This window comes from Electrophorus electricus, chromosome 9 (genome assembly GCF_041902795.1).
Source record: "Electrophorus electricus isolate QZ-2024a chromosome 9, ASM4190279v1, whole genome shotgun sequence".
Taxonomy (NCBI): Eukaryota; Metazoa; Chordata; class Actinopteri; order Gymnotiformes; family Gymnotidae; genus Electrophorus; species Electrophorus electricus.
Window position 1 is genome coordinate 17,897,745 of NC_137505.1, and position 14,575 is coordinate 17,912,319.

The 14,575-nt window shown below is 40.2% G+C and overlaps 2 protein-coding genes across 3 annotated transcripts; both read left to right on the plus strand.

Annotated features, from left to right (window-relative positions):
• The first annotated feature begins 164 nt into the window (after positions 1-164).
• mpc2b (mitochondrial pyruvate carrier 2b) lies at positions 165-4,289 on the plus strand. The gene is made up of 5 exons (XM_027005146.3): positions 165-447; positions 1,744-1,784; positions 2,280-2,364; positions 2,534-2,645; positions 3,266-4,289. Exons 1-5 carry the CDS (start codon positions 348-350, stop codon positions 3,309-3,311), a joined length of 384 nt encoding a protein of 127 aa, XP_026860947.1. The 5' UTR covers positions 165-347; the 3' UTR covers positions 3,312-4,289.
• A 1,054-nt stretch (positions 4,290-5,343) lies between these two features.
• Positions 5,344-11,419, plus strand: nxpe3 (neurexophilin and PC-esterase domain family, member 3). Of its 2 annotated transcripts, XM_027005151.3 has the most exons (7): positions 5,344-5,550; positions 5,890-6,067; positions 6,938-7,707; positions 7,985-8,055; positions 8,443-8,478; positions 8,557-8,757; positions 8,906-11,419. In XM_027005151.3, the coding sequence occupies exons 2-7, from the start codon at positions 5,975-5,977 to the stop codon at positions 9,469-9,471; spliced, it is 1,737 nt and encodes a 578-aa protein (XP_026860952.2). In that variant the 5' UTR covers positions 5,344-5,550; positions 5,890-5,974; the 3' UTR covers positions 9,472-11,419. The 2 variants fall into 2 exon arrangements, with proteins under 2 accessions (XP_026860952.2, XP_026860953.2); XM_027005152.3 differs by lacking the exon at positions 8,443-8,478.
• The last annotated feature ends 3,156 nt before the right edge of the window (positions 11,420-14,575 follow it).

Consider the following 14,575-nt stretch of genomic DNA (forward strand, 5'->3'; position numbering starts at 1 on the left):
TCGTCGCCCCGCCCCATTCACTTACTAAAAGACGGTAGTCAAATGCCGTAAAACACCATGGACCAATCATTGAAAGAGTTTGGCTAAAACCAACCAATAAGACACGTCAGAAGGCGGGCTATTCTGTGACGAAATAAACTTGCGACGTTTCCGCTTTCCGGCAACTCTGTTCTATAGCAACAACACTGGCAGGAAGGTCGAAAGGGACGAGAAATCAGATGTAGTTTGGGGCGGTTTTTTAACGTTTTGATTTTTCATACAGGTGCTCGCTAACTAGCGAGAGGAATCTGCTGTGCTGTCCTTCGTCCTTTAGGCTTCTTGTTTAGTTATTTAGTTAGTTAGCAGTCATGGCTCTGGTGGGATTGAGAGCCTCTTACCACAGAGTGCTCCAGAGAATCGAGCTTTTACTGCCAGCTAAACTGAGACCTATTTATAACCACCCAGCAGGTAAGGCAGGTGTCATTGATGTGTGAATTATGTGTCACCTATAAGTACGCATATGTAGTTAGAGACTCCTGACTGGACTGTGTCGTTTAGAGTTAGCTCACCGCTGTGGACTGTCTAGAGTGTAACATAGCTGGGTGAAAACCGGTTAGGTTGTGTCTGCGCAGTCTTCCAGTAGCTAACGTGTTATCTGAGTCTCAAGCGATTTGGATGCTGTGTGATTAAGTTTTTGTGTGTTCAGATAGTTAGTCGTCGACCTTGACTACTCAAAAGCACTGCAGAGCTTGCACCGTAAACAAGGGTAAACACTGTAAAAGTCCAGCCACCAGCTGTACATTCACAGATTGTCCACATTTGACTGTATTTTTTTTATTGTAAAAGTATTAAATTTGGAATATATATCTGAAAGTTAAATTAGGACAGTTACTCTCTTTTCTTGCAATTTTCCTAATGGAAAGAGTGCAGAAATTCTCTAGAGGAGATGCTAAAAGGGTCCAAGCGTGCGCTCTTGGCTGTTGAGGGCCTGTCATGTTGAGCCATTTACTGTTTTCTCTCAACATGATGAGTTCAGCATTGATTCAGTGCTGTTATTCTTTAACTCAGTGTTGTTTTGGTATGCATTGTTAAAAAGAAAATCACTTGGCCTAGCTATGTTTAGAACGCAAGCGGTACTATTGGGCTATATTTAAAATGAGTCTATCATTAATGCAGATATATTAAATATAAGCTAATATCATTTTAAAAGCCAATAATAGTATCTGTCTAAAATGCTATTTTCAGTTCTAAATCCTATGTTAGGAGTGTCACTCGGATATACTCCTTTTTACCTCTGAGTATGAGAAGCTCTTTTTCCAGCTCAGTCAAGGCGCTTTGTGTGTGTGTGTGTGTGTGTGTGTGTGTGTGTGTTTATTTAATCATAGTGTGTTTTCAATTTACTGTAGAAAATTTGAGTTGATCATAATGTAGATTTTGTTGTTTTTATTTTACCCACTGGTGTAGCAAATTTACTTTCACCACATTAACTTACTTCACACCCATAAGCTAGACGGCAATGTATTTAAATTTTTATTTGTTTGTTTATTTTTAAAAAGGGGCATCCTAGTCCTCATGAAAAGTACAAACCTTAAAGAACTACTGTGTCCAAAGGGTTGTCTTGAGTAAGATGAAGTCTTCTTTACAAGTCTAAGTGGCATGTAATATTTTATACTACTCTTAACACCTTGTTTAGCATAATTTATTTATGTTGTTGGATTATATGTATTTTTAAAAAATGTCTGTTGTTATTGTCTTTCTCTTTAGGTCCAAAGACTGTTTTCTTCTGGGCACCAATGTTTAAATGGGTATGGACTTGTTTGTACATTTGAAGGAGACCTTTTTTCCTTGGTTAATATTTATCTTTAATTTTCAATGCTTACACAAACAAAGACATGCTCACACACAGACCCCACAGAAAGGTTGGGGTGGGAGTTACAGAGCTAATAATCTGTAAATGGTATTAAGTCATGCACATACACAACATAATAAATCTATTGATAGAGACAGGCATCTGCACATACAGCCCTTTGCATTGAGGAATAATCTGTACGTTGTCAGTGGCATTCAGCATGCTGCACACACATGAAAAGAAAATAAAAGATTAGTGTTAATAACACATTAAACATAATGTGTGCTGGTTCTGATTGCACAAGGGGAATCAGATGCTTGCTATAGCTCTGCTTTTTAAGAGTATTTGTCTTGTCATTTCTTAACTTAAAAAACCTTACATTTAAAAGCCAGTAAGATAAATTAAAGAATTGTTTGTGTTTATAATTGCTGTTTTCCTTGTTTTCTATCAGGGTTTGGTGCTGGCCGGTCTAGCAGACCTGACTCGACCAGCTGAGAAGCTTAGTACATCCCAGTCTGCTGTACTGACTGCCACAGGTATCACTGTTTGTGGATGGCAGCTCTTTTTGTGCTCTTTAAATTCCAGAAAAATGTTTTTTCTATGCATAAGCCTTGAATACTATTGCATGAGTCAGAAAATAAATTCTCATATATTCAAATCATTGTTCAAGAATGTAAATCGCATTGCTTTCTCCTTTGATTACAGGTCTTATTTGGTCCAGGTACTCCCTTGTTATCATACCTAAGAACTGGAATCTCTTTGCTGTCAACTTCTTTGTTGGAGGTGCAGGTGGATCTCAACTCTACCGAATATGGAAGTGAGTGTTTGTTTTTTAATGCAGTAAAGATCAAGAATGGATAATAATATAGCACGTAAGATCCATTCACTAAAGGTGCATTTGCAACCAGGCTACCTAAAATAAGTCACATTTCTGTTGAGACTTAATAATCAATAAATATTTCATTGTTGCGCAGGGAAGTTGCAAAATAAGAGGAAAATGGACAAGTTGTTTAGTAGTCATGAGACCCCTGGTTAATGAACAACTTTCCTAATTAATCATGTTGCATCAGCATGGCGCAGTGATGCTTTATGGCATGTTTTTATCTTGTCTATAATGAATTCTAGCAACAAAGCATAGACTACCTAAGCAAACTCCTCATATTAGTAGCGTAGGAGTAAAAATTAAGGTTTCAGGTTCGACATTGTTTACTGCCAGCAAAAGAAGACCATAGATGTTCTCACAACCCAAATGCTTTAGTTATTTTCCTTTATTGTAGCTGCAAGGCAAAAAGACCCCCCCAGTCAGGGGTTTGTTTTAGTTCTTGTTTGTTTTTTCTAATGAGTCATTTGTGGCAGTCAAATTCTTTTTCTTGTGGAAGAATTGGGAATGTGAAACATGAATTAAAAAAAATTGTGGATACGAATTCCTTTCTTCAGATACAAACAAGAACAGAAAGCAGAGGTGGGAGCTACAGAGGCTTGACCCCTGACCCCCGACCCCCGTCAGTGCCGTCCCATGGGAAGAAAACGAGTCCCCGTCGAGCTTAATGTCCAGGAAACTACACCGCTATCTCTCGTCTTTTGTTATCTTTTTGTAATGTTGTTTTTTTTTAAACAACACAGTAGTATAACACACAGTTTCCTACTAGTATTCTTAATTCCTCAAGATAAAGACAGTTTTGTCATTAACGCACAACATTTTACCAACAATATTCATGGGATTGTGTAATTTTCTGTAAAATATTAAGTGCTTTATGGGAAAGAAATGCTTGTCCAGGTTTTCTTGGGTTGCCAACATACTATTTAGTACAGATGCCTCAGCGGTTGCAATAAAGAAATGTCTCCTAGTAAATTGTTTCTTAGGAGATGTTTTAAGGATTAGTTGTAGACATTTTAGGTGATTTTCTTGTTTCCCTTTGTTTTTAAAATTAATCTATGCCATAGTAAAACTATTGTACAATTCACACCTTGGAGTAACATCTTGGACTAATTTGACATTGAAAATATATTTACTATAGTAGCTAAGATTGCTGGTGAGATTTTGAGGCTTCATAGCTACGTTTGGCTCATAGTTTCGGTTTTGTTAGTTTTGTCAATTTTGTTAGCTAAGCTTTTTCTTTTATAATCAGCAACCTTAGCCATGTTTCTTGTGTGCATTTTTGTCCATTAACACTTTTGAAAAATGAAACATTATCTTATGATCTCTAATATTGAAACCTTAGAATATTATAAGCTGTCTTAGTTTCAGGCAATGTTAAGAAAATCACTTTAAACCACAAATGAGTTGTAAAATTGTCTGTGCTTTAATTTATACACAGGATTTCTTAAGTACAACAGCTTGAATTAAGTGTGAGACTGGCATTCTCTCCTAGGAGTAGTCATATATGACTATAGATCACCTACCTCCAGCCACACAATGGTAATAACCTGGTTAAGAATTAAAGTTCAAAGTAGACTTTTATATCCCAATATCTCTCTTTATTGGAATTGTACTCACTGCACCACCAAGCAACTGTTGTTTACATCACCTTGAAATGGAAGATTAATATTCAGGACTGCACTCACTAGCTTCTAATGCAGCAGGACAAGATAAGCAGCTCCTCTCTGTCACCCTTCTGTGAATGTCTAATGAACGGTGTTCACACACGGTATGCTCGCTAGAGCTGCGGTCTCAAGGCTGACTTAGTTGCTCTCACATGATGGCCTACTGTGTCTGTGGCAGTGTGTGTCGACAGCTAGCAAGTATACATCACAACAGACCTGTTTCCAGCGGGCGACTTTATGCTGTACAGTTTTAACTTAAAATGACTGGTCTGAACAAAGTCTCGCTGTTTGTTTAAAAATTACTAAACTGATATGCAATTTGTTCCAGAATAATGACAACTGTAACATAAATTAGTAAGTGTAACATAAATTACCTAAGATTAATCTGCGATAGGGAGCTTTCACTTATGTTACTTTAATGAGTCTCTTTAAAAGCTTCAGCTCAGCCATAGGTTACAAGATGCAGGTTATCTTGCCTGCAATGGTAGTTTGTCTGAGCATATTTAGGCAGACCAAAAATACCATATGGTAAATTCTAATCAGTTATTTAAAATGGCAATGCACAGAATTGTGCATCCATTTTTGTGAGGCACTATAAATCCTGATTGACTTATTCATAAAATCAATATATTGAATTTTTGACATTGAAATAACTATGAAATTATGAAATTATTAATAAAATGAAGGCATTAAATTTGAGCCACCTAAATATAAATCTAGAATTTGTCCCTTGATGAAAATATTTGGTGAAATGTCAAGTTCACATCTTCTATATGTTTACGGCCCATTTGTTCATAGCCATCGTCACTTTTTATTTGAGTGGATCTAATTCTACATCAGAGTGGTACTTAACTCTTCCTGATTTTACATTTTACATTTACATTTACATTACAAATGATTTTAGTTGCACCTTGTATTCGTTGTGTAATTTCATTACCCAGGCGTTTGGGGGCGGTGTGTAAAGAAACAGGAACACGGTAATCTGATAATTCTGACCACCACTCACCAGAAAACCTATCACTGGCTTTCAGAAACAAGGCCTCGTAATTACGCCTTAGAAATCTGGAACTTTCAAACACCCTTCCCTGTTAGATCAGTGGCTGGTTGTACTTGTTCTCGCTTACGGACGCAGCCATGTAAAGCGTGAGGAATAAATCAGAAGCACATCTCCATCGAAGGTAAGTGTGGAGTACCTCGCTCTCCTAGCTGAGCGCAAACATTAACATCTCACGTAGGTAGGTTATAAGGGTAGCTGGTAACATAAAATATAACATAATGGACGTTATTGGGTGGAGCGAAATTGTGTGACCGGAAGTCCGGAAGACGTTTGAGCTCTGCAGTCCTTTTGGAATACATATAAACATCAAAGTAATCAGATCGATGCATTGTTGCAGCGCATTTGTCATCGTATCCTGTGCAGGATTCTTCAGAGCCGTGAAACGGGCATGGGACAGGTTGGGTTCATTCGCCCGGGCTGTGTGTGTGTGTGTGTTTTTGTGTCCCGTCCTTTCTGTTAGTGGTGGAGTTTCTTCCCAGTTATCCCTAATGTGTTGACGTTGCGTGCTGCGATGCTGTTGTGGAGGATGGCACAGAGACCCAGCCATGCAGGGACATATACCCAGACTTGCCCCGATCTTCATTCTGCTGGCATTGTCAGGATTTGTCCTGCTCATCCGCAACATTACCTCGCTGGAGGTAAGTGCGAGACTTTAGGAGCAGAGTGTGTTCCCTCATGACTGCGCCGGTGTAACCCAACTTCCGTCTGAATTTTCCTACTCTACTAAAATGTAATATCATCATTAACAAATTTAAAAGGAACTGGGTCATTTACCTACTCAGAGAAAGCGTGTTTCAGATGCTTGTTAGCACAAGTCATTTGATTCTTGAGTTAAATACAAGGTTTATGAAATTATGTCAGTACCATTAATATACAGCAGTTTATTTCAGATAGGTTTAGTTCATGTTTTGAGGCAATCTTTTGTGGATTTTTTTTGTACTGTTTCAGATCAAACCATTGTATTACAGCAACAGACATAAGCAAATGTAAGCAAACGCTAACCTATGTTAGAGGGACAGAATGTCTAGATGTTCTTGACCTTGTCACTGTTGGATAGATTCAGTTTAGTGCAACTGCACTGAAGAGCGCACAACTCCTGTTGTTAGAAATGACTGGATTTTTATAATGAGATAAAGAGGTAGTTAGGCCAAACTATTGCAGAACATTGAGGATAAATGACAGTAGTATTAACTAGAAATGAAAGATGGTTTATAGCAATGAATTGCTCTGACTGAGACACCATGGCTGTAATGCAGTCATTTGCAATGGTTGGAGAATGGAGACAACAACACTCTATATAAATGTTATTGTTAAACATTGTGATTTTACCCATTTCCCATACTTAATCCCAGTGTCACCTGATGCATCATATCTGCTTGCAGTCCATGTTCATTTATGTAGCATTTTCCAAAAAATGCAGCAGCACTTATAGGTACTGTATGTTAACATTTGAGTAATATATATAACTAGGACCCCAGCTTCTCAGTTTCAGTGTGATCTATTTGCAGAAGTGGAACTGTCAGACAGTGTCCACGTTCTACCAGATCCAGAACGGTATTTACTCAGCTTTTAAGACCCTCGAGACCTCGCTGCCGACAGAGTTCAACCACACGTACTGCGCACGCCTTGGCCAGGCTCCCACCGTGGAGGAGGCCAGAGAGGAGCGCTACCTCCTCAGCTCCATCGCCTGGCCGGGACCTCCCGTGCAGGGCCTGCCGCTTCGCCTCAGCACTGACCCTGCCCAAAGCTACTTCGTGATCCGGGGCCCTGCGGAGCTGCACGTGGGTGGACAGCTGGTGGTGGATGTTCACATGCTTAACTTCATGGGCCAGCCCAAGAGGCACGGTGGAGACTTCCTGGTGGCACGGCTGCACTCGCCCGAGCTGGGCGCAGGAGTGGCAGGTCGGGTGCACGACCACCTGGATGGCAATTACACGGTGCTGTTCCCGCTGCTTTGGGCTGGCCTGGTGCGGGTAGAGGTCACCATGGTGCACCCCAGCGAGGCCGTGGTGGTGCTCAAGCGTCTGCGAGAGGAGCAGCCCGACCGGGTGTACTTCAAGAGCCTGTTCCGCTCGGGCTTCCTCGCCGAGACCACTGTGTGCAACTTGTGCCTGCCCTTTGGACAGCAGCCGCTCTGCAACTACACGGACCCCCAAACGGGTGAGCCCTGGTACTGCTATAAGCCCAAAATGTTGGGCTGTGACACACGAATCAATCATTCAAAAGGGGGATATAAGAAAAACCTCCTCACGAAATACGAAGAGCAATTCTTCCAAAGGTAAGCTGGCAGTTGGGTCTTTTTTGTGCTGCTTGTTTTGGATAAATGAAGTTTTAAGATCATTTTTAGTAGAGAGAAAATAGGGGAAAAGGAGAGACAAAGTAATTGGTTAAAATTTGAGTTTAATGAAATTCAGGGGTCTTATTCTAAATATATTAGTTTTATTGTGCTTCACAAAATGATTTTATCACATTTTAATATTTTTGGCAAAACTTAAAGTTTTGTCTCTGGCAAGTAACAAGAAGACATTTATTTATAATTTTGTATTTTGTTTCAGTGGTGTAAATATCAAAGTTCCTATACATGCATCAGGGATGGACAGTGTAACTGTATTACCTACAGAACAAGGTATGTTTTATAATTATTATGTTGTGAGCAAACATACAGTCCTACTGTTTGGTTTAAGTACTGGCTAATTTACATTAGAAAGCTGTGAGTGCAACTTAATTATAGCTACACTGTAATTAACTGATAGGATGCGTGCGGCATCTGCCATACAAAAGTAGTTATTACATGGCATTTGGTGTTTATTAACAAGCACATTCATATTAAGAACACCTATAGTAATGTTGAACCATAAGTACAAATTGATATCTTTCCACAAGTCGATCTGAAACTAATGAATTTAGTCTCTTTTCAGATTTATATCTGTTCAGTGAAATTGTTGACCTTTATTCAGTCATATGTTTTACTGTCAGAATAGGCTGAAATCTGTTGATATATTTTCCTTGATAGAAAACAAGAAATGCCTTAAGATCAACAGTCCTTCAGGTAATATTTATCACGGTGGGCACAAATTTAAATAAAATGTAAGCCCCATTTTTTTTCACGGCTTTTGTTCCTACAAAGTGCAACCCAGAGTGAGAAGCAGCACCTTCACCCCTGCCGGATACTATTACCACGATACCTGGAGGCATTTTACCGGGATACGTATGCGTCAGTTTAATGACTCATGGGCCATAACACAGTGTCTTAAGGGGAAGATTGTATACATGTTTGGAGACTCCACTGTGCGCCAATGGTTTGAGTACTTCAATGCCTTTGTTCCTGGTAAGTGTATCTTATTACACTCTCATCAAGTCTCTTTTTGAACCCTGTTCTCCTTTGTTCCTGATCACTTGTTTCATTTTTTTGGCTGTTGGCTTCATGCACTTCACTCGTCATTCTCCTGTCGTACCTGACTGTGTGTGTGTTGCAGAACTGAAGGAGTTTAACCTCCGCAGCCCCAAGAACGTGGGGCCATACCTGGCCGTGGACAGTAGGCACGACATCCTGCTTAGTTACAGCTGCCACGGACCGCCCATCCGCTTCACATCCGTGTCCTCATCGGAGATGCACTACGTGGCCAATGAGCTGGACCGTATCCGGGGTGGGCCGGACACCGTGGTGCTCGTGGGCGTGTGGTCCCACTTCAGCACCTTCCCTGTGGAGGTGTACATCCGGCGTCTGCGGCACATCCGCCGCGCCGTGGTGCGGCTGCTGAACCGCGAGCCCACCACGCTGGTGGCCATCCGCACGGCCAACCCCCAGAAGCTTGACCCGGAGTCCAGCCTGTTCAACAGTGACTGGTTCTCCCTGCAGCAGGACATTGTGCTCAGGGCCATGTTCCGCGGGCTCAACGTGCGTCTGTTAGACGCCTGGGAGATGTCACTCGCCCACCGTCACCCCCACATGCTGCATCCGCCGCCAGCCATCGTCAAAAGCATGGTGGACCTAATCCTGTCCTACATATGTCCAGTCAGGAAGAAAAAAAGAAGAAGTTAGGAAGAAAGTCTGGAAGAATCTGAGCTTTCGAGGAACTGTGAGGAAATCCGGCTTCACTGGAGCCACAGTGAAGCCACAGAGTATTAATTCCTCAATGAGCAATGAATCTCCTACTTGCTAAAGTAATTCTGATAAATATACAGTATAATGTTAAATATTGTGCAGTTTATAGTTGCTTAAAGCAAGTATTCTACATCAAATGATAATTGCCAGTTAAGATTCCATCCTATGACTTCAGTCATAGCCATTCATTAATTTTTAGCAGTGTTATTCTGGGCTCATTGATTGAGAGTAAATATGCTTATATAGTACATAACCTATTCAGGCACAATTATTAAAGCACATGATCATGTTTATTGTCCTCATGGTGGCATCACAGTATATAGGCACTTAAAAGCATCAATCAATCGCATGTGCCAATTAACTTCCAAACATTTTAAATGCATTAAACTGAGAGGTAAAATGTAAAGGGGAACAGTAACATTAAATCCTGAAAGTTTTTCAGTTTAGAGGACTGATAAAAGCAGCCCTACGATGCCCAACTGGTGAATATTTGAGACTGCACCCAGCTAAGCTAGTAGTGCACATATATGAGCATGTGAATATGCAAAGCATTACAAAACCAAACTGTGTTTGAGTTCAGTTTTGTTGCTTTTTGACTGATCTCTTCAGAGCTAACCAAAGACTTGGATGTATGTAAACAGTTTTTAAACTCAACGGTTGAAGCTCTTCAGTAAAGAGAACAGTTAATTTGTTCTGTCTTGTGACATTGCTTCACCAGAAAATTAACCCACACCATACTAATATTATGGAAGAAATTCCTTAATTATTACATTTGTATTCAATACAATATTATATTCGGACATATGCAGTAAGACTAGTCACACATAATTAACCATTACACAAACAAAAATGTAAGAAGAGTCCTTTTATCAAAGTATAAGAATGCATACTCAATATGTAAAAATGAACTTATTATTTATACAGTGTACTTTGTATGAACTCGGAATACATCTGATTAAAAAGGTTTGGTGGAAAACATGAAGAGAAAAAATAAGATACTTTGTCTTTGGGACGAGACAGGTCTGGTCAAACATATACAACAACAGATGTTCTGTTATTTATTTATTTTTATTTTATATCATCTCAAACATTGTTAAATCACAGGAATGTAATAAACATATGGTCACCTATAAATGAAGTGATGCCAGGATAGATGTGGAAATGTCAAGAAACAACGGTAATTTAGTTTCACTCTGAACAATTTTTGTTCAGAGTAAAGCCAATTTGTAGTCACGCATGAAAATGGTTCTGACAAAAGTTGGTACCAGCAAATTTGAATCAAGCTACCAATGTAACATGCTATAATTGCAAAGAGCAGTTTTATTACCATTCTACTAATGAACTGAGTGGGAAATGGTGGAAAGATTGAACATATAACTTTATTGCCTTGCTGTGTCAAATTGTACCATTTTTTACATGACACTGCATTAGCCTGTAAGCCTATGCAATTATAATAAATCATAAATAATTACATGTAATTAATAATTTTTTTCTGTATGTTAGTGCTATTTGGGCTTCCATCTGATATCCTCCCTTCATTACTGCTGTGCTATGCTGTTCTGTAAGAGGATCTGAAACTGTCTTGGTGTTCTGTTCACAGGCCTATGATATAAGAAAATATAAGCTGATGCAAACAGAATCGAATCCAAGCTATTTCCTGTCTTGAAACAGGGTTATGAAGCTTATGAAATTATTTGGTGCCAACAGTCTGTTTCTTGCAGTCTACCATGTAATTCCCCTATTCCCAGGGAATAGTTCACGATAAGGTATGTCATTTATCATGCTTTGACTTTATCTTTATGTTAATGTAATACTGTGTTGTCACCACTCAGTGTAAAAGGTCTACAGAATTGCACAAATAAACAAGCTTTATGTCATTTTCAAATGTGGCTGCTTGTGAGTCATTTTAATCCAAGAGGAGCATCATTTGAAGTTCCTGTGTCTTACATCTGTGTTTGGCGCATTGTGATGCTTTGATTGTGTGTTATGTGAACACCACCAATTAAGAAACGGTAATAAAAGGGAATTTTGACCAGGGGAATTTCACTCTGGAAATAATCACGCTGATTTCAGATCAGGTCAGTGATGCTTTCAGCTGTTTCCAAGCAAATAGGTAAGAGCCTCCCATTGGATAATTACTGCATGGGTGATTATGTTTCAGCTGGCAACAAGTTATTTTACCCTAACTGATGCAGTAAGTAGCTTTTCAACCATGTCGAAAGACATCCTGTGGTCGTGGAAAAGATGTTAATCTGTTTCAGAAGGATCAAATTATTGGCATGCATCAAGCAGAGAAAAGATCTGTGGAGATTGCTGAAACCACTAAAATCAGACACAATGCAAAGGGAACTCAAGGGATTGGGACTAAACAGCTGTGTAGGCATAAGAAAACCACTTGTCAGTGAGGCTAACCGGCAAAACGGCTTCAATTTGCTAGGGAGCATAAAGATTGGACTCTGGAGCAATGGAAGAAGGTCATGTGGTCTGATGGGTCCAGATTTACCCTGTTCCAGAGTGATGGGCGCATCAGAGTAAGAAGAGAGGCGGTGATGCACCCATCATGCCTAGTGCCTACCGTACAAGCCTGTGGGGGCAGTGCTATGATCGGGGTTGCTGGAGTTGGTCAGGTCTAGGTTCAGCAGTGTTATGTGCCCAAAGAATGAGGTCAGCTGACTACCTGAATATACTGAACGACCAGGTTATTCCATCAACGGGCATATTCCAAGATGACAATGCCAGGATTCAACAGCTCAAATTGTGAAAGATTGGTTCAGGGAGCATGAGACATCATTTTCACACATGGATTGACCACCACAGAGTCCAGACCTGAACCCCATTGAGAATCTTTGGGATGTGCTGGAGAAGACTTTGCGCAGTGGTCCAAATCTCCCATCATCAATACAAGATCTTGGGGGAAAAACTAATGCAACTCTGGACAGAAATAAATGATGTGACATTGCAGAAGCTCGTGGACATGATGCCACAGCGAACGCGTGCAATAATCAAAGCTAAAAGCGGTCCAATGAAATATTAGAGTGACCTTTTTTTGGGTGAGGCAGTATATATATATATATATATATATATATATATATATATATATATATATATATATATATATATATATATATATAATGAGGGGTTTTGTTGTGGTTGTTTTTTTTGTGGGTGTAGCACAGTAGCTTCATTGTTCTAAAGACTGCACTCTTCTGCACTGAAATTGTCACTGAAACCTTTTTATTTGGAAGGTTTTTCATTTTGCAAGCTCTATTTTAAGCATTTTAAAATCCACAGTAAAAACCAAGCTTATACTCAATATTTCATTTCATTTCATACTCCATAATGTGTAGTATTATTTCATTAAAGTACTTTATCAATATATTAAAACTTTCTTTAATCCTTACTATTATAGAACTTGAGATTTTTGACTCAAACAAATCTATGTAAATAAAGTTAATATCACCATAAGAATAATATATAATATAAATACAAATATAATAAAAAGACAATATAATATGAACAATACAATCACCATTATTGTTACGACTGCTTGGGGGTTAGCACATTTGCCTCTCAGCACTGGGGTCTCATGCTCGTGCGCCTACCTGCCTGTAGTTCAACGTGTGTATGTGTGTGTGTGTGTGTGGCTTTGTGTTGAGGTCTCCAGGTTCTTCTCTACCCCTTCTGCGCCTGAAGCATTCTGCAGAGGGCTGTGGTTTCTGTTTGAGTGCATGCTATGTGCAGTTGCCTGCTGCTTCTCAGTGGTATGTAGAACAGATGTAAAAGCTGTGTGTGGACTGTAGTGGCCTTGTGTTCTGAGAAAACAGCTATATAAGTGTAACTTCATTCCACTTATTTTACCTGTGTTTCACATTATCACATTCATTCTTGTGAATGGGGCCAAACGGTGATGAGAGATATAAATTGACTATTTTGTGAATGCAGACCATGCCTTCTTCACCTCTAGAACAGAGGTGATTGTGGGAGTATAAGGGGAGGAGATCTTGGGTGAACTTTGGGCCAGAGTTCTGTATGGTCTCCATAGGTGGGAGAGGCCAACCTCAAAAGCTACAGGTTATAACTGGGACATCTGCTGGTGGGATTTTATGAGGTTTTGTACCTGGGTCCTGATGTAACTGGAGAGCCAGTATGTGAGGCGGTAGATAATGTGATCTGGGCTGCAGCGCTGATCTTGAAAGAGTGGCAGTTTGAGTGAGTCCACGCAGGAGATGGTGTACCAGAAGCTAGAGGAGAATTCTGACCACGGAAAGAAACCAAAAGATGCGAGGAGAAAGAGGCCTTGATGGTGATTGAGGTAATGATTGCAATCATGGCTTTTGAGGTGTAGATCAATTTGCAAATGGCAGGCAGAGAACAATGGAGAACTGGTGATGAACTCGATCAGTGAGGGCATGAGGGAATCGGAGCACCCTTTGTTAATGGAACTGACAGTAACTTATCAGAGTGAATGAGGAGGAACTGCCTGGACCAATGAAGCAACAACACGATAAAGCTCCCAAGAGGTGGAAAGGTCACCAGAACCATCTGCCAAAACAAAAAAAAAAACTTCACAGGCCAAAGGGAAGTGCACCAGCAGACAGAGGAGGTGCTAAAACTGCGTCTACATGAGACCGGCGTATCCCAGGAAGCCGAAACGTGCAGGGCAAGGCAGTAGGAGATGAATGTCTAGCCCTTCTTTGGGGGATGATGCAAATGTCATATTTGAGGTGACCGAGGAGGGAGAGGAGCTGGAGTTTAGCACACTGCACCATGGTCAAAACTGGACAAGGTAAAGGTTACGCAGTCGACTTTATCCATATGGAGGCACGTGTGGACTGTGTCAAGAAAGATGCAGAGATTTAAATCAGATGGTAGAGATCATGGTTATTCCAGGGAGATTGGGACCCCAAGGTGGTGGAAGGGAGACAATTTGGTAGATAGACACTGGGCAGGGGGAAGGAGGAAAGTTGATGGTGAGGAAGTCATCCAGAGGATGAAGAATGAAGGGAAGTCATTGAATGTTCAAGAGGATTGAACAAAAGGC

Bases quoted from the DNA above. Each gene is read 5' to 3' on its own strand.
- mpc2b (XM_027005146.3), top strand. From the start codon at position 348: ATGGCTCTGGTGGGATTGAGAGCCTCTTACCACAGAGTGCTCCAGAGA. The intron at 448-1,743 runs GTAAGGCAGGTG...CTTTCTCTTTAG, and splicing joins TATTTATAACCACCCAGCAG to GTCCAAAGACTGTTTTCTTC. The intron at 2,365-2,533 runs GTATCACTGTTT...CTTTGATTACAG, and splicing joins TGCTGTACTGACTGCCACAG to GTCTTATTTGGTCCAGGTAC.
- nxpe3 (XM_027005151.3), top strand. From the start codon at position 5,975: ATGCAGGGACATATACCCAGACTTGCCCCGATCTTCATTCTGCTGGCA. The intron at 7,708-7,984 runs GTAAGCTGGCAG...ATTTTGTTTCAG, and splicing joins GAAGAGCAATTCTTCCAAAG to TGGTGTAAATATCAAAGTTC. The intron at 8,758-8,905 runs GTAAGTGTATCT...TGTGTGTTGCAG, and splicing joins CTTCAATGCCTTTGTTCCTG to AACTGAAGGAGTTTAACCTC.